General features: G+C 41.5%; 1 protein-coding gene across 2 annotated transcripts in view; it reads right to left on the bottom strand.

The window, feature by feature from the left end:
* The window catches only part of LOC126174770 (receptor-type guanylate cyclase gcy-19), a 492,286-nt gene that overhangs the window by 147,182 nt on the left and 321,708 nt on the right, over window positions 1-23,396 (bottom strand). For both annotated transcript variants that reach the window (XM_049921109.1, XM_049921111.1), the window contains exon 7: window positions 18,923-19,052. In XM_049921109.1, coding sequence (XP_049777066.1) covers window positions 18,923-19,052 — 130 coding nt within the window. The remainder of the gene's footprint in view (window positions 1-18,922; window positions 19,053-23,396) is intronic.

Below are 23,396 nucleotides of genomic sequence, written 5' to 3'. Positions count from 1 at the left end.
GGTCAGATCCCTAATCTGGTCAGGCTAAATAAGCAGTATATAAATAAATAAAATTATTATCGTTGGGTGCAGTGCAACGCCTTGATGCTCCTTTCTTGGCTGCAGCCTCAAAGAAAACCGCAACAACGGTCGTCCTGCTTCCAGTCTGCGGGACTCCCGAGGCCGCTGAACTGTCCGTGTGGGAACTAGTTCTGCCACAAAGTAGCCCATAAATTTATTCAGGGTGTGCATGGCATGTCAGTAGAATCAGAATCCTGTATACCCCAACGACCGGTGCATCTGTCCTCTCTGCCGCTACACACTGCCTGTCGGACGTTCAATTCTGAACTTCCGCTTTAGTTTTTGCTAGCTGCACGGAGCCGCTTAAATCCCCATGGTGCTGAGTAAGGCTCTACTGAAGCCAGCGATTCCATATTCGCGTGACAGATTGTAGGATCCCGCCCAACGCAGACAGCAGTATCGGAGAACGATGAGACGCTGTCTCGACACACGGTGATCCTGCCGCTATCGAAGTACAGCTGATGCTGGTAGACTGTTCTCCCACTTCAATGAGGCATAACACGATTTTCTTACAGACAAGCAACATTCAAATGCGATTTCTGAATGAAAAACCCTCATATAATCATTCGTTGTACAGACAACGTACATAGCGTTACTCATGCCTGCTTTTTGCTATTGCCTTGAAACATTAATCATTCGTATACCCAAGCATGTAGCACACTTCATACCAGTTTGACGTTCGTTTCATACCATCTTCGTAGAATGGGATCTTTAATAGTCAACATTGTAGTAATCACTCCAAATCATAGTTTATTGACTGTAAAGGAATTATGTAATTTTTTTATCAATATATAGACACTAGTTCAACTACCAGAGATTAATGCGTAAAGCATTTGCTGAACAAAAGAAGCTTTAGGCTCTTTGTTTATTAGTTTTAGAGTAAGTTACCTTTCGCTGTTATCCTGTCCTAGTGTTAAGACGTGTTGTGGCATTTCTTACTGATAAAATTGGTTTAAATAATGAAAGTGATTTTGAAGCAGAGCGATTTCGTCTTTTGTCATACCATGGGTCCCAGCTCCTGAAATTCTAGAAAATTATTACTATTATTTTAATTTTATGCAGAGAATTTAGATGGATGCGGCGATCTTCACGGCGACGCTGCTCAACAACAGAGGTACGTGAATGTGTTCATCTGTTTCCTTTCGTGGCTCGACCCTCAATTTAAATATATTTGCCGCGACATTCAGAACCTACAGTCTTTCTTTACATTTAATTTCGAGGTCCACGCATTTACGTTCTAAGATGGCCGTTCGTATGTTTGCATACATTTGAGTGTGTACCAAGCGTAACTATATTTAAGACTCATTTCCTACACAGTATTAACGCTTTATTTGATGTAGTCAGTCGGCCGTATTCTCTAATAACATTATTTGTAATATTCAATGGCTTAGTTTCCACAATTGATCTTTGCCTGTGTCGCAACAGCGATTCACGCGAAATATTTATTACGCAACATCCACAATAACTTCGATTTCAAAATTTTGACGACCGACTGAATAAAGGCTTTTCTAACAATAACAATAGCAAAACATAATAATATAAGAGGACGCGTTACAAATGGCGACCGAGTGCCATGACGTTTGTTAATTTTCAGAAAAATTTAGAACAAATTTTAAGTGGAAATATTGAAGTAATTTTTCCCATCCATTATTGCGACTATAACCAGTTGTTTCTGTTACATGTTACGCTAACTGCGTATAAGATAACCAAATTTACTAATGAAATCAGCCCATAAAATCGACATATATGCATAAAGTAAAAATTTTGAAAAAAGGAGGAACTTCTGGAACATCAAATTTTTAACCGACTGCTAAGAAAACGACCGGCAAAAGAAAATACGTAAGGTAAGAGCAACAGCACTACTACGCTTTTAGTTGACCGTAAATGTGGGACTGAATAGCATTTTTCCGACACCCACAGCGTCGGACCATTTTCAATGATTGCGCGCGTAAAAGTTATTTATCGGTCTGTTTTACCAGAGACGTATTTTACTACATTGAATTACGCGAAAGAGCGTCACGTCATCAGTTATTTTATTTACGTGTAGTACGAGCCACAGTAGTAGTGAAGTTCGGGTGCACGCTGGTTTACGATTACATACAGCTATGGTGAAATTAGGATCACAAACTAAAATGATGGATAATTCGTCAGATGAGGAATCAGTTGCTCAACATATACCTGACACAGAGATAGAAAACATTGCAGATACAGATGCCGCAGTCGCAGCGACTAGTGGTACTCAGTCACAAGCGACAGACGAAAATATATCAACTCTAGAAACTGTTCCGGATTCCGCAGATGTACCAGGTCCAGCAGAGCCAGGCATTAAGCCGATGTTAAGAATAATAACAACACAGATAGGGAATGTAACAGTCCAAATGAATACACAGATAGAAAATGTCACAACACAGATAGGGAATGTAACAGCCCAAATGAATGCACAGACCGAAAATGTCACAACGCAGATAGAAAATGTCACAGCACAGATAGGGAATGTAACAGACCAAATGAACAAGCTAGACAGTGATGAAAAAATCCTCACTGAAATGCACAATAACCTGACGACACAACCGACACAACTAAAAAGAGAGGTAGCGGATTAGGTAATATAAGTGGTGCGTGGAGATCTAAACTGTATGAATCGGGATATTGATAATTTGAAAACCACAGTTAAGGATGTGCCAAACCAGATAAGTAAGTTAACTGAAAATTTCAATGCCATGAGTGTACAGCAAACCAAGCTCAATACAAAAATGCAGGAAGCTGTAAATCAAGTCGAGGACTTGACAAAACAGCAGAAACAGCAATTCGAGGACTTTTTAGAAGAGAAATACACACACATAAACCGTACTCTAGACGTAGAGCTACAAAAAGCAATAAGTAACACAATGGAGCAAGTATACACTACACAAAAGACATCTGTCATTAAACTGCAAACTGCAAACTGTACGAAAACTTTGACACAGGATTTACCAGGTTGGCAGAATCAAATAGTCGAGCAGCTTAACAGGAAACTTGGTACAATGAAGGAACGAAACCAACATGCTGCAGAAGAACTTGACAACATACCCACAGCTAAGAGCGATAGTGCGGTCAGTGAATATCCTACCCCGAATGTACATATGTATTCACCAAACTATGAGGTGTACTGTAACCAACGACACCGTGACGAAAGAAGGGAACAGCAGATAGCTGAACCCACTTTGTCATCAGTTTTGTTAAAAGAGAGTCATAAAACACCGTCAATTTCAAGTGTTTATCCCTGAAAAAAATCCGTGCATCCGGTAATTTTTATAAAGTCATTCAAAAATGTATTGCCCAAAACGTAGTCGGAACAGCAAAAGATACAATATGTTACGGGTTATATCCAAGGCGATGGACCGTTATGGGCGACGGAAATGTCAGAAACTTGTCAGACATTAGAGCAGTTTGAAAACGCGTTTCTTTCAAAGTATTGGTCACATAGCGTGCAGGAGAGATTAAGAAAAGCCTTATTGAACCCTGAACTATATAATTCAAAATTTGGATCACTCCGAAAGTACTTTGAGAAATATTGAAATAAAACAAAATTCCGGGATGAACCAGTGTCACACGGACGTCCTACGCATTCTGAAAGCTAAACTACAGCTAAATATTCGGGAAAAGCTAGTACAAGTACCCGAAAGCAATTTGAAGTATTTTCTATCTGTCTTGGATTCTATTGACTTAATTAATGAAGACGCAAGAAAAAGCCACACCAATCAAAATAATTTCCGTAGCAGCGGTGGCAACCAGCCTTCGCAGCGCCAGCCGCAGTAGGCGTCAACAATGTAGCGTGCGCGGCTCAGTCGCGATTGGATTTTGTCGATTCCGCCGCAGCAGCGCATATGCCAGGCCCGAGTTCGGGAGGCAATTTCAATAACAACTATAATCAAAATTTTAACCCAGGATTTAAAAGAAAAAGAAAAAAATGGGGACAGAAACTGCTCTGGCTATTACGGTAACCGGAAGCGAAACTGGAATAGGAACGATAACGGAAATCAGTGGGAGAACGCTCACTGTAATTTTCAGCCTCAGTTTAGCAATAACACGGATAGCCACCGAAATGTGCAGTGGCAGTACCCGATTAGCAATCAACACAATCAGTCCCAAGCTCAAAGTAACATTACGCCTGTAAACTCAGGGCAAAATCATGATCGCAATGTGCAATGGAGTAACAACACGTCGGCGGTGAATATTATATCAGTGACGAGCGAACACCTACAAACAGTAATAATGGGGCGTTAAACTAAACGTGGCCTCATTATGCTTCCCAATAGTCGTGGGGGCAATCCATGCTACCATGGTAATAACTTACTACGATATCAAGATGAAACGGACATGCGTGATTTGTTAACCAATGAGGGAGAACCACAGATGTATGAAGAGGATGATATAGTGCAAGCTAGTATACAGGCTATAGAAGGAAAAATACCCACTCATATCCTTGTGGATACTGGCGCAAAAATTAGTGTTATGTCGAAGGCATTGTTTAAAGAGATTGACAGCCACAAAGCTTTACCGACCTATCCAGTGCAGAGCTGCAGGACATTAGGAGCGACAGGTGGAAAATCTAAATTAATGATCTAAAATAATGATCAAAATACAAATTGAAGATATTGTTTTTCAGGCAATTTTTCTAGTAGTGGAAGGACTGACGGACCGCTGTATTTTTGGCATGGATTTTTTAAGGGAAAAATGTGCAAAAATTGACCTAAAAACTGGGAAGCGTTACCTGTTTATAAATGGGAAGAACTGTACTGTAGATCTGATAAAAGTCAAAAGTAGCAATGCCAAGCCTTGTCAAGCTATACACATCCAAATTTTAAAAGTCAACACCTTTCGACGCCATGACTCGAACGAAATGTGATGTCAGCAAGTAAAGCAGCACGAATTTGAGGATAAAATGTCAGAAGGCACAGGAATCTCTCAGCAACAAAAGGACGACCTCCGAAGTGTATTGTTACGTTATGAACGCGTATTCGGCAAGAAACCTGAAGTTATTAGAACGTATCAATATTGCATGGATGTCCGGCCACACGACACGTTCTGCAAAACCACTTATTCCATACCGTGGTCACAAAGAGAGGCAGTGGCCCAGGAGATAAGAAGGGTGCTTGTGCATGGAATATTATAGAGACCTCCTTATCGCCATATTGCAGTCCATTGCTTGCAGTAAAGAAAGCGGATAAATCGGTGAGACTTGTTCTCGATGCCAGGGATATCAATAAGATTATTGTTCCAGTAACCACCTGACCTGAAAACCTAGAAGAACAATTGCAGCGGTTCCACGGAGTACAATTTTTAACTAGTGTCGACCTCCGTAGTTCGTACTGGTAAATTCCCCTATCACCCGAAAGTAGGAAATAAACAGCATTCATATTTACAGGCAGGCCCTACCAGTATTGCGTTTTGCCCTTCGGGTTAAACGTGAGTGCTGGTGTTTTCATCACTGCACTCGACACCGTGTTAGGGCCTGACCTCTTAGACAAGCTCACAGTATATATAGACGACATCTTAATAGCAACACCTACTTGGGATGAACATATAGAACTCTTAGAAAGGATGTTAAAGAGGTTTTCAGCAGCTGGTGTTACAGCGAACCTTAAGAAATGGAAATTTGTAAGAAAAGACATCAAATTTCTCGGTCACATAATTCCGCCCGCTTGGATAAAGCCTTGCCCTGAGAAACTATTAGCGATAAAAACCAATTGTTCAATAGCTCTGCATTATTAGACCTGTTAAAGAAGGGCAAACAGTGGAACTAGACGCAATAGTGCCAAGCTGAATTTGATAGTATAAAACATGCTTTGGTTAACTCCAATATTTTAGGACATCCTTATATGAGCAAAGATTTTTGTATAGCGGCAGATGCTTCATTTTCGGGATTAGGAGCCTGTCTGTTTCAGCTGGACGAATGTGGGGGCACAGACAATGTTAAAGTTACTGGTTTTGCTAGCCACACACTATCAGAATGTGAACGCAGATATTCCACCACAGAGTTAGAAGCCTTTTCTATTGTGTGGGCATTCAAGAAATTTAATTATTATCTATTTGCCAAACATATAAGATTCTATAGTAACCAGTAGGCGTTAAGCTTTTTACTCACATGTAAATTATTACATAATCGCCTTGCGTGGTGGACTTTGTTTTTGAAGTCTTATGATTTTGAAATTATATATGTGAAGGGCAAAGACAACGTAATCGCCGATGCACTGTCACGGTTACCCCAGGGATTAGGGTCTACCCGTGTTTGAAGAATCGATAGAAGAAAACACAGAATTAAAGATTATGCTCATAAAAGACACTAAATTTAGACAATATTTTTTGATTATGTGTAACAACATGGCGAAATTGCAGGAAGAAGATGAGCGGTGGAAGAAAGTCAGATTTCAATTAAACAATAACCCACATGCACCTGTATGACAGAACTTCAAGTTTTATAAAGATGTGTTATTCTATAGGAGAAACCAAAGCAGCGATGTGTGGTGCGTTTGTGTACCCGAAGCGTGTGAGAAAAGTTTAATTTGGTATACTCATTTCACTTGGGGACACTACGGTGCCCGCAAGTGCTGTAAAAAGTTGAACGTGTACTGCTCTTTTCCCAATATGCTTCAACGCACACAACTAAATTTTGAAAACTTGTATTGTTTGTCAAAAGGCTAAGCCTGTCAGCCTGAACTGCGAGACAGAGTTACATCCTATTTCACCAAAAAAAAAAAAAAAACCTCTACAGCTGGTATGCATAGACGCTATGGGTCCTTTACCCTCTAAAAGAGGAGGGGTGAAATACACTCCTGGAAATGGAAAAAAGAACACATTGACACCGGTGTGTCAGACCCACCATACTTGCTCCGGACACTGCGAGAGGGCTGTACAAGCAATGATCACACGCACGGCACAGCGGACACACCAGGAACCGCGGTGTTGGCCGTCGAATGGCGCTAGCTGCGCAGCATTTGTGCACCGCCGCCGTCAGTGTCAGCCAGTTTGCCGTGGCATACGGAGCTCCATCGCAGTCTTTAACACTGGTAGCATGCCGCGACAGCGTGGACGTGAACCGTATGTGCAGTTGACGGACTTTGAGCGAGGGCGTATAGTGGGCATGCGGGAGGCCGGGTGGACGTACCGCCGAATTGCTCAACACGTGGGGCGTGAGGTCTCCACAGTACATCGATGTTGTCGCCAGTGGTCGGCGGAAGGTGCACGTGCCCGTCGACCTGGGACCAGACCGCAGCGACGCACGGATGCACGCCAAGACCGTAGGATCCTACGCAGTGCCGTAGGGGACCGCACCGCCACTTCCCAGCAAATTAGGGACACTGTTGCTCCTGGGGTATCGGCGAGGACCATTCGCAACCGTCTCCATGAAGCTGGGCTACGGTCCCGCACACCGTTAGGCCGTCTTCCGCTCACGCCCCAACATCGTGCAGCCCGCCTCCAGTGGTGTCACGACAGGCGTGAATGGAGGGACGAATGGAGACGTGTCGTCTTCAGCGATGAGAGTCGCTTCTGCCTTGGTGCCAATGATGGTCGTATGCGTGTTTGGCGCCGTGCAGATGAGCGCCACAATCAGGACTGCATACGACCGAGGCACACATTGCCAACACCCGGCATCATGGTGTGGGGAGCGATCTCCTACACTGGCCGTACACCACTGGTGATCGTCGAGGGGACACTGAATAGTGCACGGTACATCCAAACCGTCATCGAACCCATCGTTCTACCAACAGGACAATGCACGTCCGCATGTATCCCGTGCCACCCAACGTGCTCTAGAAGGTGTAAGTCAACTACCCTGGCCAGCAAGATCTCCGGATCTGTCCCCCATTGAGCATGTTTGGGACTGGATGAAGCGTCGTCTCACGCGGTCTGCACGTCCAGCACGAACGCTGGTCCAACTGAGGCGCCAGGTGGAAATGGCATGGCAAGCCGTTCCACAGGACTACATCCAGCATCTCTACGATCGTCTCCATGGGAGAATAGCAGCCTGCATTGCTGCGAAAGGTGGATATACACTGTACTAGTGCCGACATTGTGCATGCTCTGTTGCCTGTGTCTATGTGCCTGTGGTTCTGTCAGTGTGATCATGTGATGTATCTGACCCCAGGAATGTGCCAATAAAGTTTCCCCTTCCTGGGACAATGAATTCACGGTGTTCTTATTTCAATTTCCAGGAGTGTATATAATTGGTGTATATGATGTATTTTCGAAATATGTGAAACTGTACGCCACAAAAACAGCCGCAGCTAAGCCTATTATTAGACGTACGCTAAATGACTACTTTCCGTCTGTTGGGAAACCGCAGGCGATCTTATCAGACAATGCAACCAATTTTACATGCCATGCTTCGAAACAATTTCTAAAAGAGCAGCAGGTGAAACAAATTTTGATATCCAAATATAGCCCGCAAATCCAACCCGATAGAAATAGTTTTTCGTGAATTGAACAGGTTTATGAGGACGTATGTAGCCAACAAACAGTCTAAATGGATTGAATACCTAAACGTTTTTTAACAGGTAGTAAATAATCTTCCAATTTACGAAACAACAGTTACACCGTCGGAATTAATATACAGTAGGAAAGAAAACAATGAATGGGTTAACCCCATCCCATCTATTCCAAGACAACCTGGAATTTAAAGGAAAAGGTAAGACTGTTATTGATGTCTATTAAAGAACAAGCTCAACGCCATAAGAAACATTTTGACAAACAGCTACATGGTGTTACCAGATTTGAAGTTAGAGAAAAAGTATTACTTAAGACCTATGTGAAATCTTCTCTGTCAGCCAAGAAAAAGTGGCAAATAAGATATACTGGTCCGTATATTATTGTACATATTCCACATGGCGGATGTTATTTACTTGCGTATCCTCACAATGGTAAGATCAAAGGACCCTATGCACACAGAGACTTGAGGAAATTCCACCATGTTGAAGTATCACACTTTATATCTATTTATGCACACGAGTGAAATAAGTAAACTATGGTAAAAAGAAGAATCCTATGCTACATGAATCAGAGAATTTCACTACTTCTGTTTGCATTTGTCAGTGATTGTGGACTCAATACACAAGCAAGCTAGGACATACACGTCAATTGATGATGACTAGCAATGTTAACATGGGATGTACTTGGAAGGTTGACTGAATATTTTCTGATCACAGTGGTATTTTAGTTTTAAGTTTATGTACAAAGGATTCTGAAGAGAACAGTTAGCACAGTCCTTGGAACAAAATAGATGTAAGTTTTTTTCTATTTTTTGCTACTTGTGTTTCAAGATTATAAGGTACAGGGTAAGTTCAGAAAATATTGGACTCCCAAAGGTACATAAGTATACGGTCACGCAAGTACATTACATGTTGCAGAGAGAATATTTTTTTTTACGTGTCCGCACCAATAGGCTTTATTTATGAATATATTGAGCAAAATGATGTTAAATTTTTTAATGCTCTATCTTTGGATGCACCTTAATTAGTTCAGGTCTTACTGACATAAAAATAATTTTTCAACTTTATACGCACGTTTGAATGCAAGTACACTGCTGAGGCACAATTTTTGAACATGATGTGAGGCATACTTAATACAGTCTTTTCTAGAATAAAGTAAAGGAAATATGTAAGAGTTAAGTTACAGGAAACTGACGGGCAGAGAAACTGGACAATGCCGAAACAACCTTAATTCTTTACAGGCGGCGTTCATCGAGATGCTACGAGACTTCAGTCGGCGAAGAGAAGCAACTATACTACTCTTACGTCACTACGACTTACGATCTACTATACAGAGTATTACAAAGATCTCTTAGAAGTACACTACTTGACACTCAGTAACACCAGAAAGTTTTAGTAATTAGTCTTATCTTCGGCATGAGAGTACCAAGAATCTATGCTGACTTTAGAGCAATGTTGGTACTGATTTTCTTTTATGTTAACAATATTTTGTCCAATCCGAGTTGGAAACGTTTTGTGAAGAATTAGAGTAAGAAAGGACTTAGGTCACGTTCGATAAAAGTACACGTGCCAGTGATACTATGATGCACACAAGTAAACATGAACACAGACACAGACTCAGAATGCAGTATAGCGGCCAAGCTTCATTATCAACCTGTTGTTCGTACTGCCTAACATTTTAATTTTTCTATTTATGTATGAATTTTAGTATAGTGATTTATTTACTTATATGTGTTTTTTAATTTCTTTCTACTTGTTCTTGATGTGTACCATGCGTTGTTACAATCTTGGGTGACGTAAAGATGAAATTCGGCACTTATGCAGCTTAGTGCGTCTATAGGACGATCCCAAGTTAGGGAAGTGCTGTTGTTCACGAAGACGTGTTGTCTTATGCCCTGTGAGATGTCAGATAGTATCGTGATTTCGAACTGTAGTACTACAGGCACGTATGTTCTGTGAACACATTCACCTAGCAACTTCTATAATGAAATATTTTGAGCAATATGTACCCCTATAAAAATGGTACAAATGGCTCTAAGCACTATGGGACTTAATACCTGAGGTCATCAAACTACTTAAACCTAACTAACCTAAGGACATCACACACATCCATGCCCGAGGCAGGATTCGAACCTGCGACCGTAGCAGCAGCGCGGTTCCGGACTGAAGCGCCTAGAACCGCACGGCCACAGCGGCCGGCTGTACCCCTATAAAGTTTTGAAACAGAATACAGGAGCAAATAACGAACGTGGGCATATACTACTAAAAACCAGCCAGTGGTCTCATGAGCTATAATTTTTTTTTGGGGGTGGGGAGGGGGGGACAGAAGGAAAATCAACGGGATGGTGTATAGTTACACAACGACAGTGAGTTATTCAGCGTCATTGACATGTGAGATATACGCATAGGAACCAGTGAGAATACTACTATACCACATGCTTTCTCCTTCGAAATAAAGAAGACTTGGTAAATCAAGAAAGCCTGTTACGGCACGAGGGTTTGTGCAAAGCATAGGACAGTGCGCCGTTGGCAAACTAAATAATAAAGTGCAATACTTACTTTCGTGCAGTGACCGTAGGAGGTGCCCTGTGATCCCTTCTCACAGCCAAGGTGTACGACGAGTGGAAGCAGATGCAGTAGTTTCATAGACGCTACGAACGCTGCACAAAACACTTCACGGAAATGTATTGATCGGCTCGCGCGACATCGCTATCCGGCGGTGTTCGCACGACTACTGGACTCAAAACGGCGCGTAGCGTGCAGCCAGACTCATTGTTGCGCGTGCGGTTGTTTGAATCTGACACATTATTGACTGACAGCGTGAAGCTGGAGGGCAATCTGAATAGGAAGCAAAAACCTACGTTCAAATGGACGCACACCATTGTGCAAAGAGGCGTAGAGACTCGATTTCCTGACCGACTAAATAAAGTCTTACCACTACAGCTCATGATTTACGTCCCACATTACAAAACAAAATATAAAAAACGACACCCATGTCCACTGAACAGTACCCATGTTTGTGTATACGTTAGTGTTAAGCTAGAATAAGCACTAATCTCATGCCCACGATGAGACAACTATGAACCCAGAAAGGGCATTATCAAATAGATACTTGTATAAAATAGGGAGGAAGTTGAGAGCATAAGCAACTATAAGGAAGAATTTCTCCCACTTACTACTCCAGATACCCTTGCAGCCATACAGCCTGGATCGATACACTAAAATATACGACGTTCTTGTAAAACTTTCTTGTTTTCAGCAAAAATGTAACTGCAGAATTATAGAAAAGACTTGGAAACGTAATGTTATGTTCAATGTGCGATTGAAGATGTTTTTTGTACGTAGGAACAATGACACTGCGAATCGTCGTAAGGAACTGAACTACAAATTTGATCTAAAAGACGATGTAATGTAATATCCATGTATTTGATCTAAAAGACGATGTAACGTAATATCCGTGTACTTACTGTAAAGGACGATGTAGTGATTTTTGTATCTGGTATGTAACTATTTTGTGTGCCCTAGTGTGTACGTTTTGTTTTCCTTGCTAAGTACCAGTGCCACTACCAGAGCTATATAAACTAAGTGAAGAAGAGAACTCCTTTACAGAAATGAACAATACCATTTAAGTACGTGTGTAGAGGAGTCAGGAACTACCAGTGTGTCAAGTGGTTGGGATCATTGCCCGGAATTTGACATTTCGCCCAAGGGGGCAATGTACAGAAATTATACAAATTTTTTTTATGAATGTATAGACACTAGTTCAACTACCAGAGATTATTGTGTAAGGCATTTGCTGAACAAAAGAAGCTTTACGCTATTTGTTTATTAGTTTTAGAATAAGTTACCTTTCGCTGTTATCCTGTCCTTGCGTTAAGACGTGTTGTGGCATTTCTTACTGATAAAATTGGTTTAAATAATGAAAGTGATTTTGAAGCAGAGCGATTTCGTCTTTTGTCATACCATGGGTCCCAGCTCCTGAAATTCTGGAAAATTACTACTATTATTTTAATTTTATGCAGAGAATTTAGATGGATGCGGCGATCTTCACGGCGACTCTGCTCAACAATAGAGGTACGTGAATGTGTTCATCTGTTTCCTTTCGTGGCTCTACCCTCAATTTAAATATATTTGCCGCGACATTCAGAACCTGCAGTCTTTCTTTTCATTTAATTTCGGAGTCCACGCATTTACGTTCTATGATGAATAAATGCATTTAACAGTAATTCTTTTTATCCAGGCCACGGGGGATGATTGTACTCAAAATGTACGTGCCTCTATCCCGTTCGTATGTTCGCATACATTTGAGTGTGTACAAGCGTAACTATATTTAAGACTCATTTCCTACACAGTACTAATGCTTTTTTTTTTTTTGACCACTCATTAGCGAATGTACGTGCCCTCTTATTTGATGTAGTCAGTCGGCCGTATTCTTTAATAACATTATTTGTAATATTCAGTGGCTTAGTTTCCACAATTGATCTATGCATGTGTCGCAACAGCGCTTCAAGCGAAATATTTATTACATGACGTACACAATAACTTTTATTTCAACATTTCGACGACCGACTGAATAAAGATTTTTCTCACAATAACAATAGCAAACCATAATAATAAGAGGACGCGTTACATGACCTTAGCGCCCTCTCCTTCGCTCGCGTAGACTGTATGGTCTGCACAGATTTCTTTTTATTTATTTATTTTTTTGTTTAGTCGAATTTGTATGTTCTAACGCCCATTCCTCATGTGTAAATGTAGGAAGCCAATTCGTTGTGTTGCTTGTTAAATAGCTATATTTTATCTATTTCACATATTACAACACCTTCTAAACTTTTCATGATATTTAAGGCCATGGAAGCATGGTCTTTTTCGAATGTACTTCACATTTATTTATATCTAACCAAGAAGTTAAATACCAGTTTTCGTAGATGTAACTTTTAAAATGTTTTAACAGTTGTTTAGTAACGATTTGTTTAAAAATTCTTTCACTAACTACTTCAACCCCTTGGGGGCTGAATTTCCAAAAACGCTGACACAAGAATTTTTTTATTTGTAACGGAGACGCCAAATGCAAATTCTCTTAAATTTAACTTTGAAAATGCTCTCATAATGAAACATTTTCATCAAGCTTTTTATCTCCAATTTCACCCCCTTACGGACTGAATTTCTGAAAACAATGAAACACTTATTTTGTTACTTCTAAATATTAAGCCGAATACCAATTTTCATAGATGTAGGTTTATTAATGCTTCAGTAGTTCTTCAATAAAGATTTATTTAAAAAATTACCCGCTATTTCACTCCATTATGGGCTGAATTTACAAAAATTCAGAAACGCTTATTTTTTTGTTTCTAACTGAGAAACCAAAAACCAATTTTCGTAGTTCTAGGTTCAAAATTGCCTTAACAGCGACATATTAAAAAAAATATTTTATCCTCTATTTCACCCCATTAGTAATAGAAATTTCTAAAAAAAAAAGCCCTTCTTTAAACGGTGTCTAAAGTATAAGAACAACACTCTCTCCAAATTTTAAGTTGCTGTCCTTAACCCTTTGCGCTGTGCAATGATGAGTGAGTGAATCCAGTCAGGACATTTCCTTGTATATGTAGAAATTGTTTAATGTTTGTTCAAGCAGAGCGAATAGTGGCGTAAACCTTAAACTAAGCATTCGTAACATTCCAAAAAATATTTAACACGAACGTAAGAGGAATGTCTGAGTGACAATGTCACCAGCTGCAGCATCTACACTCAAGTGCAGAATAAACAGAACGCCATGAATGTTTGGAGATATGACGTTCATATTCACAGAACACATCAGTATGTTCTGCAGAAATTATTAGCATTTGAGCCATGTCGGCTCGCGGGTTCAAGGTCGACATCTATACCGGCTGCGCAACGCCATCTATCGGTAACATGTGTCTGCGGCACTTGTAGCTATAAACCGAAGGTGATGGATCAGTGTGACTTGCACAGACGTACGAGAGGCCTTGCAGACTTATGCGCAAAGCGTTCCGTCGAATCAGTGTGTCTGAAAAAGTGGCGCATTATTGGCATGAGAGAATGTGATGCATCGATGTGGGAAATTGCTGCTCCTGTGGGACGAAGTGTTTCGACAGTGCAACGAGTCTGTGCAGAATGGTTCACGGAAAGCCGTAGAACACGATGAGATGGGACAGATCACACCACTCAGACCACCCCGCGAGATGATCGACGCATCATACGAATGGCATTGCAGGACAGATCTGTCCCCTTCTCGGCTCTTTCGCATCAGTGAAACAGTGCAACCCATCTTATACTACTAGCGGTGACAGTCCGTCGCCATTTATTACGGCATCGGTTACGTGCGCGTCGTCCACTTCTACAACTACCTTTGACAAACGTGTATAAACGTGCTGGACGGCAATGGTGTGTGGAACGATGTCACTGGTGACAGGAACGGCATCAGATAGTGTTTTCGGACGAATCCAGTTTCTGTTTGTTTGAAAATGATGGCCACATTTTGTTTCACCGCAGACAGGGGAATCGGCATCACAGTGACTGCATTCGGAGAAGACATACAGCGCCAACTCAAGGCGCTATAATGCGGGGATTATACTGGGTACAACCAGAAATTACAGTTAGTCCCTGTCCAGGGCCTGTGACCCGTATGCCCTATGCTAATGACATCCTACGACCCATAACCATACCAGTTCTGCACAACAGCCCCGATGCCATTTTTCAGTAAGACAATGCACGAACACATGCTGCTGTATGGAAACGTGCGTTCTTGGTGTCAAAGTTTATCAGCCTTTTGCCCTGGCCCGCCATATCACCAGACTTGTCGCCAATCGAAAATATGTGAGACATGGTGAAATGACGGGCATAGTGCTGTCACCCAATGCCAACCACCACCACGATGAACTTTGGAATCAGGTGAATGAAGCGTGGATGACTATGCCACATGATACCATTTGCGCCTTATACGCGTCGCTGCTATCATGCAAGGAACAGGTTAGCAGGGCCCATGGAGGACGCTGTGCCTGCTACACAACAGGACATACGCTGAACAGAGGTGATGAAATGCTAATCATTTCTACAATGAAGGTGTTCTATTTATTCTAAACATGAGTGTGTATAGGGAAGGAGGAGAAAAACACATTATTAAAAAATATCTTGTTAAAAGGATATCCCTTGTGAGTGCTGCAGTCGTATTAAAACACGAAAGATCGAGCATGTTTAAAAAGTTCCTAGGCTAGAATGTAAATTTTATACTGTTCCATTTAGCAACCCGTTTTTCACAGTAAGTAGATTCTGGCACATTGGCGACGAGGGAAACGCCCCATCGCATGTCCCTCAGATTTAATAGTAAGATGGACCAGTGGATACCTGTCGAAAACTCAACACAGATCAGGCATGACAACAGGAAGAAGATATGCTTAACTGTGAAAAAAGAAGCAATACTGGAACAGTGAACGGTCCAAGCTGACGATGTCAACACCAAGCAAATCTGAATAGTCGCAGTTATGGGGTGACGCCATTGGACGGCAAAGAGGGAGATCCATTTTCAAATCTCCCTCGTGCTTAAATCTATTTTTCACAAAGTTATACCGAGCGGGGTGGCGCAGTGGTTAGACACTGGACTCGCATTCGGGAGGACGACGGTTCAATCCCGCGTCCGGCCATCCTGATTTAGGTTTTCCGTGATTTCCCTAAATCACTCCAGGCAAATGCCGGGATGGTTCCTCTGAAAGGGCACGGCCGACTTCCTTCCCAATCCTTCCCTAATCCGATGAGACCGATGACCACGCTGTCTGGTCTCCTTCCCCAAACCAACCACCACCACCACAAAGTTATGAACTGTCTGTCCGGTCATTGACATGTCTGTCCGCTGTATTTAAATTTGTGTCTGTATCGTGGTGTAACGTCCGTTTTGCAACAGCGAGGTGTAAGGAAGGGGCCTCGAGACGTATGTACCTCCCATTTGTTCTACACAAGTACCACATGTTACAACGGCTGTGTTAAGTTTCGGAAGTTTTGACTTTTGAATTTCTTTGTTGTGACATAGTTCACACCCCTGTATTCGGTGTTTTCATTTCTATGAGAGGACTATGCGGCATCTCGCCTGCTCCCACTGTTCATCACATTTACTTGGCCGGCGGCTGTGGCAGAGCGGTTCTAGGCGCTTCAGTCCGGAACCGCGCGACTGCTACGGCCGCAGGTTCGAATCCTGCCTCGGGCATGGATGTGTGTGATGTCCTTAGGTTAGTTAGGTTTAAGTATTCCTAAGTTCTAGGGGACTGATGACCTCAGATGTTAAGTCCCATAGTGCTCAGAGCCATTTGAACCATTTTTTTAAACATTTCCTTGCGTCTGTAATATATTCTTACCACAAGACTCATATTCTATAACCACAGTATAGTATGAGAACTGCCAAGACTACAGAAGGAGAGGAGATACATCAATGACAGGACGAAAAGTTCACAATATTGTGGAAACAATGGGGTACGAGGGAAATTTGAACACAGATCCTCCACTTCGCTGTTCAGTACCATGACCACACAACCACGACGCTGTGAATCTCAGAGTCCACTTAGTGTTGCACATCGTAATCTAGGACGGTTCACTGCTTCTATTTTTCTTTTCTTTTCACAGTTAAGTACACCTCCTGCTGTTTTCATGCTTGATCTGGATTCAGTTTTTGACTGGGCCATTTTACCGCTAAATCTGAGGGGGGTGCGATGGGGAGTTTCCCTGGTAAGCAGTTTCAGTGTCGTGAGGCAACCTAGGTGCACTGGCGACCCTGAGACTGTGTAGTGGCTACGGCGTTATGGACGAGCTCGATGGTCACAGAGACTCACCTGTAGAGTGGTGATGTTCTCGTGGACGAGTACAATGATTAATGATTACAGTAACTCATCAGTATAGAGGCGGTTTTGTTCTACATCTACATTTATACTCCGCAAGCCACCCAACGGTGTGTGGCGGAGGGCACTTTACGTGCCACTGTCATTACCTCCCTTTCCTGTTCCAGTCGCGTATGGTTCGCGGGAAGAACGACTGTCTGAAGGCCTCTGTGCGCGCTCTAATCTCTCTAATTTTACATTCGTGATCTCCTCTGGAGGTATAAGTAGGGGGAAGCAATATATTCGATACCTCATCCAGAAACGCACCCTCTCGAAACCTGGCGAGCAAGCTACACCGCGATGCAGAGCGCCTCTCTTGCAGAGTCTGCCACTTGAGTTTGTTAAACATCTCCGTAACGCTATCACGGTTACCAAATAACCCTGTGACGAAACGCGCCGCTCTTCTTTGAATCTTCTCTATCTCCTCCGTCAACCCGATCTGGTACGGATCCCACACTGATGAGCAATACTCAAGTATAGGTCGAACGAGTGCTTTGTAAGCCACCTCCTTTGTTGATGGACTACATTTTCTAAGTACTCTCCCAATGAATCTCAACCTGGCACCCGCCTTACCAATAATTAATTTTATATGATCATTCCAATTCAAATCGTTCCATACGCATACTCCCAGATATTTTACAGAAGTAACTGCTACCAGTGTTTGTTCCGCTATCATATAATCATACAATAAAGGATCCTTCTTTCTATGTATTCGCAATACATTACATTTGTCTATATTAAGAGTCAGTTGCCACTCCCTGCACCAAGTGCCTATCCGCTGCAGATCTTCCTGCATTTCGCTACAATTTACTAATGCTGCAACTTCTCTGTATACTACAGCATCATCCGCGAAAAGCCGCATGGAACTTCCGACACTATCTACTAGGTCATTTATATATATTGTGAAAAGCAATGGTCCCATAACACTCCCCTGTGGCACACCAGAGGTTACTTTAACGTCTGTAGACGTCTCTCCGTTGATAACAACATGTTGTGTTCTGTTTGCTAAAAACTCTTCAATCCAGCCACACAGCTGGTCTGATATTCCGTAGGCTCTTACTTTGTTTATCAGGCGACAGTGCGGAACTGTATCGAACGTCTTCCGGAAGTCCAGAAAAATAGCATCTACCTGGGAGCCTGTATCTAATATTTTCTGGGTCTCATGAACAAATAAAGCGAGTTGGGTCTCACACGATCGCTGTTTCCGGAATCCATGTTGATTCCTACATAGTAGATTCTGAGTTTCCAAAAACGACATGATATTCGAGCAAAAAACATGTTCTAAAATTCTACAACAGATCGACGTCAGAGATATAGGTCTATAGTTTTGCGCATCTGCTCGACGACCCTTCTTGAAGACTGGGACTACCTGTGCTTGTAGACGAACACGATGACTGTGGAGACTTACCTGTGCAGTGGCGATGGCGATGTGGATGAGCATGCTGATGACGGAGACACACCTGTCTAGTGGCGATGACGTTGCAGACGAGGACTGAGATGACGGAGACTCACCTGTATAGTGGCGACGGCGTTGCGTACGAGCACGATGATGACGGGGGAGACCATGAGCACCAGCACCAGCAGCGCGATGCCGTATGCCTCCTTGCGGTTGGCGTCCGAAATGCTCATCCCCACATATTGCCTGTGGATACGTGCGTCAGTACACCCCACTGCTTAGATGACATGGGCAAGCGCACATAAACATTCTTCTGTGCGAGTGGAAATTTAGATAGTGAACTGGTGCCGCAACAGCACAAATGTTATGACCTTAGGTAACTTTGAGTATCATTACATTTGAAGTACTCTGTGTGTTATTTCCAGAATATTGAAGCATCTACCCTGTTGATATTGCATTGAAGGTTATCTTCCAAATTTATCCCCGCTAAAAGCATTGTAGCACTAAAGAAAGTAAAGGGTTACATAATTCTAAATATTGAAAAAACTGACAAAATGTCAGAGAATTAGTCTGCAGTATAATGTTTTAACAATTGTACTGCCGAGCACAATCATTTTCATCGGTTTACAGATCTCAGGTCCCTATGATCACTTGTCATTTTCATATTCCTGAATAATAAACAACGTTCTGTAACATCTTGTGCATGCTCAAGTCATGTGCTGTAACAATCGGGTGTGACTCCAATTCTTATTTGAGGGCATGGTTGATGCCCCAGTGTCTGTTAGCTACTTACAGTTTACTAAGTTATCCACAACCTGACCACGTTATGCGGTATACGACTACTGTATTCAGTTTTCTCGTATACAAAAATATTATAAAACTTTATGCTAAAGTTTTTTGTCAGCATTCAAACTACAACTTTAGAAGCTTTGACTTGCGCATGTAGAAGATGTTACGAAAAGTTGGTTGTTGTACGAAATCTGAAGATGATACTGGTGATGGAAAACGGGCAGTTGTGGGCAGATGAAAGTACTGCGTAAGACAATAAAATCGTTGAAAACAACTCAAAGAACCAAGTTGGATTAACGGAGAAGATAGAAGAGATTCAAATAAGAACCACGATTCGCCATGGGTCTGTTTAATCACCGTGACAAAAGTGCTCAGCAAACTGCAGTGTGGCCCGCTACAAGAAAGAATTGCGCATCACAGGGAACCCCACCGAATTCCAAGAGCCACATTTATCCATGTACATAATACTTCCCTCCACATATTGTTCGCATAATCCGTACCGAAATTAGGCTGAATACAGTGCGTTATAAATAGTGTTTTTCCCACGTACCATCCAAGAACGGATTAAGGTGGTGGTGGAAGGAGGGGAGAGGGGGGTTGTTGTAGAATACAGCTATAAATGTAAACATAAAGGTGACAAAGTTTCATTTGACGACGTTTTGCTATACAGGGTGAGTCACTAACTATTACCACCTAGAATAACTCTGAAAGTATAATAGTAGCTGCAAAGTTTGTGGGACAAAAATTGCGTGGGACAACGGTGTCTATAATATGACGTTGGTTTTTTGTTGCTAGGTGGGGTCGCGGTAGAGATATGAAGGTGAACTTTGTTTCTTTAAGTGGGATGCTATAGCTTGGTACTTATTTTCTGATAGCGACTATCGAGACGAATCCAATGATGTGTAACAGTAAGTTCTTTGAAGGTCAACAAAGGTCAGAAAGGTAGTATGAACGTCCTTTTACAGAAGATGTTCCAAGTGATGACCATTGGTATCAATACAGAGCTGCAATTTTCGTATCATGGACTGAGTGGTATTCCTTATCACTTCGGCACTTATCGAAGCACGTGCATTGACAATTCTCTCTCGTATATCGTGCAAATAGTAAATATTCGCCGAATGCGGCGTATTCAAGCGAATGTGAATGATGTATTCCTTCGAAGAACAAGTCTATATTCTTCTCATTTACGGAGAATGCCAACGAAATTCAGTGAGAACTAGAGACTTATACACTGAAAGATATGCTCCATATACTCACCCTACACGTCGTACATTTAAACATGTGTATGATAAATTGAGAACAACTGGATCTTCAATGCATGGGAAACATATCCTGCAAAGGAAAGTTACTAACGAGGAAACGGAAATTGGTACGCTTGCCATTGTGGTTCGAGATCCTTGTGTTAGTTAGCGTCAAACCGCAAGGGAATCTGGCATGAGTCAGAGTTGTGTTGTTCGTGTTCTGCATCTGCCATAAATATCATCCTTACCAGATCAGTGTCCACCAAGAATTAACAGGTACGGATAGTACGCGTCGCATTGAATTCTGCCGGTGGGTTCAACAAGATTCAGAGTGATGACACATTTATTAATTTCATTTTATTTACTGACGAGGCTACATTCACGAACCATGGAAATGTTAATTTGCATGACACGCATTGCTGGGCAACTGAAAACCTCTGTTGGCTGCGGCAAGTTGCAGACCAAAAACCGTGGTCGGTGAATGTTTGGTGTGGGATTGTGGATGACAGAATTATAGGCCCCTATTTCATCGAAGGAAATCTTAATCGTAGAAAGTACACCACATTCGTGCAAGAAACATTAGGTCTGTTATTGGAAGAAATACGTTTCGGAACAAGGAAGAGAATGTGGTATCAACACGATGGCTGTCCGGCACATTTTCCGGTGATGGTTAGAAGTGAATTGCAGAGACAATTCTCAAACCGTTGGACTGGACGCGGAGGAGATGTGTCGTGACCGGCTCGTTGGCCAGACTCGACGCCTCTGGTTTTTTTCTTGTGGGAGTCGTAAAAGACATTGTTTATAAAGACGTTCCTACTACACCTGAACATATGTGAGGGAGAATTGTCAGAGTATGTGCTTCGATAAGTGTCGATGTGATAAGGAATACCACTCAATCCATGATAAGAAGATTGCAGCACTGCATAGATACCAATGGTCATCACTTAGAATGCCTTCTGTAAGTGGATGTTCATGCCACCTTTTTGATCTTCGTTGACCTTCAAAGACTTTACTGTTACACATCACTGGATTCGTCTCGATAACCGCTATCATAAAATAAGTACCAAGCTATAGCACCCCATTTAAAAAAACAAAGTTGACCTTCATATCTCTAAAGTGACCCCGACTAGCAACAAAAAACCAACGTCATATTATGACCCCTGTTGTCCCACGTAACTTTTGTTCCACAAACTTTTCAACTCCTATCATACGTTCGGAGTTATCCTTGGTGGCAATAGTTAGTGACTCATCCTGTATAAACTGTCTGAGTGGCAGGATTATTTTCGTATTCGTAGGTCCTTGCTTGTGGAGTACCGTTATATATTGCACGATATACTGTAATGATGTGAAGTGTGTCACTTTACGTGTTAGTAGCTTAATTGTTTATTATTTAATCTTTTCTGACATAACATAAGTCTAATTAACTATTTACAGGAAACTTAATGAGAGAAAATATATAATCTAACTACATAATTTATATACCTAACTGCTTAAACAGTTATGTAAAAGGTTCCCATGAGTTAGCTGTACGTATTATTCTTATGGCGTGTTTTGTCCAATGAATACTAAAAGATTATTTACTTCACTACATAATTCCATGTGAGATAATTGATCAAAATATGCGAAATATATTAACCTACTGATTTGTTTCTCTTCAGCGCTTAAAATAGTATGTAGAATAACAATGACTGAACTGAGTTGTTTACGATTCTCAATAATGTGTTTACTGTAACTTAAAGTTCAAACTACATACAGACTTCCATGCAGGATTTTCTAAATTCTACTTTACTTAGAAACTCTTGTCCACAGTTTTAATTTATCACTGATGTAGTACCCTTCAATATGCGGTTCTGAATAATTCTGGTATTTAGATTTACGAAAAAGTACATTTACTGCAAACCAATACATATTAAGAAAACATTATTTACAGTTTCCTCTGTTGTCGCATTTAGACTGATTGCAACACTTCTGTCATTTCCAAAAACATCTAATTCTATTTGATGTGCATTAAACGGAAGATCTGTTGCGTACACAAGAAAAGTATTGGACCCATTACTGAGCCTTATGAATCTCTAACAGCTGCGAGTTGATAAATATGACCTAGACTCTTTCTTTGGACGACTTTGTACATCTAGACCGACAGATAGTAACAGAAATGCTACGCTTAGAAGTATAATTTAATATGAAGACCCCTGAAGATAAGCGAGAGCATATCTATAAGAAAAATAAAACTGGGTACTGACATAGAAAGTCATAATCATTAATTTGAATGTATAGTCACACGATGGATGTGATAAAATGATTTATTTTTATTTCATCATCAATGGGCCCACGGCTATGTGTCGTAGTACTTTAGTATAAAGCATTACACAGCAGATGTAATCGGAATTTGCGTTTGAAGGTGCTTGGATTTTTAATGTGTTGGATGAAAGGATGATGTAATATATCAGTACTTTAATAGTGGGTAGTCTATGCGCTCTAGAGGCATTGTACCACACTCCCTAGTCAGCAACATGGTGTATATTAGGAGAAATTGGTATGGATGCAGCGGGAATATAAA

The sequence above is a fragment of the Schistocerca cancellata genome, chromosome 3 (assembly GCF_023864275.1).
Source record: "Schistocerca cancellata isolate TAMUIC-IGC-003103 chromosome 3, iqSchCanc2.1, whole genome shotgun sequence".
In the NCBI taxonomy this organism is placed as follows: domain Eukaryota; kingdom Metazoa; phylum Arthropoda; class Insecta; order Orthoptera; family Acrididae; genus Schistocerca; species Schistocerca cancellata.
This window is presented reverse-complemented; position numbering and strand designations above follow the sequence as displayed.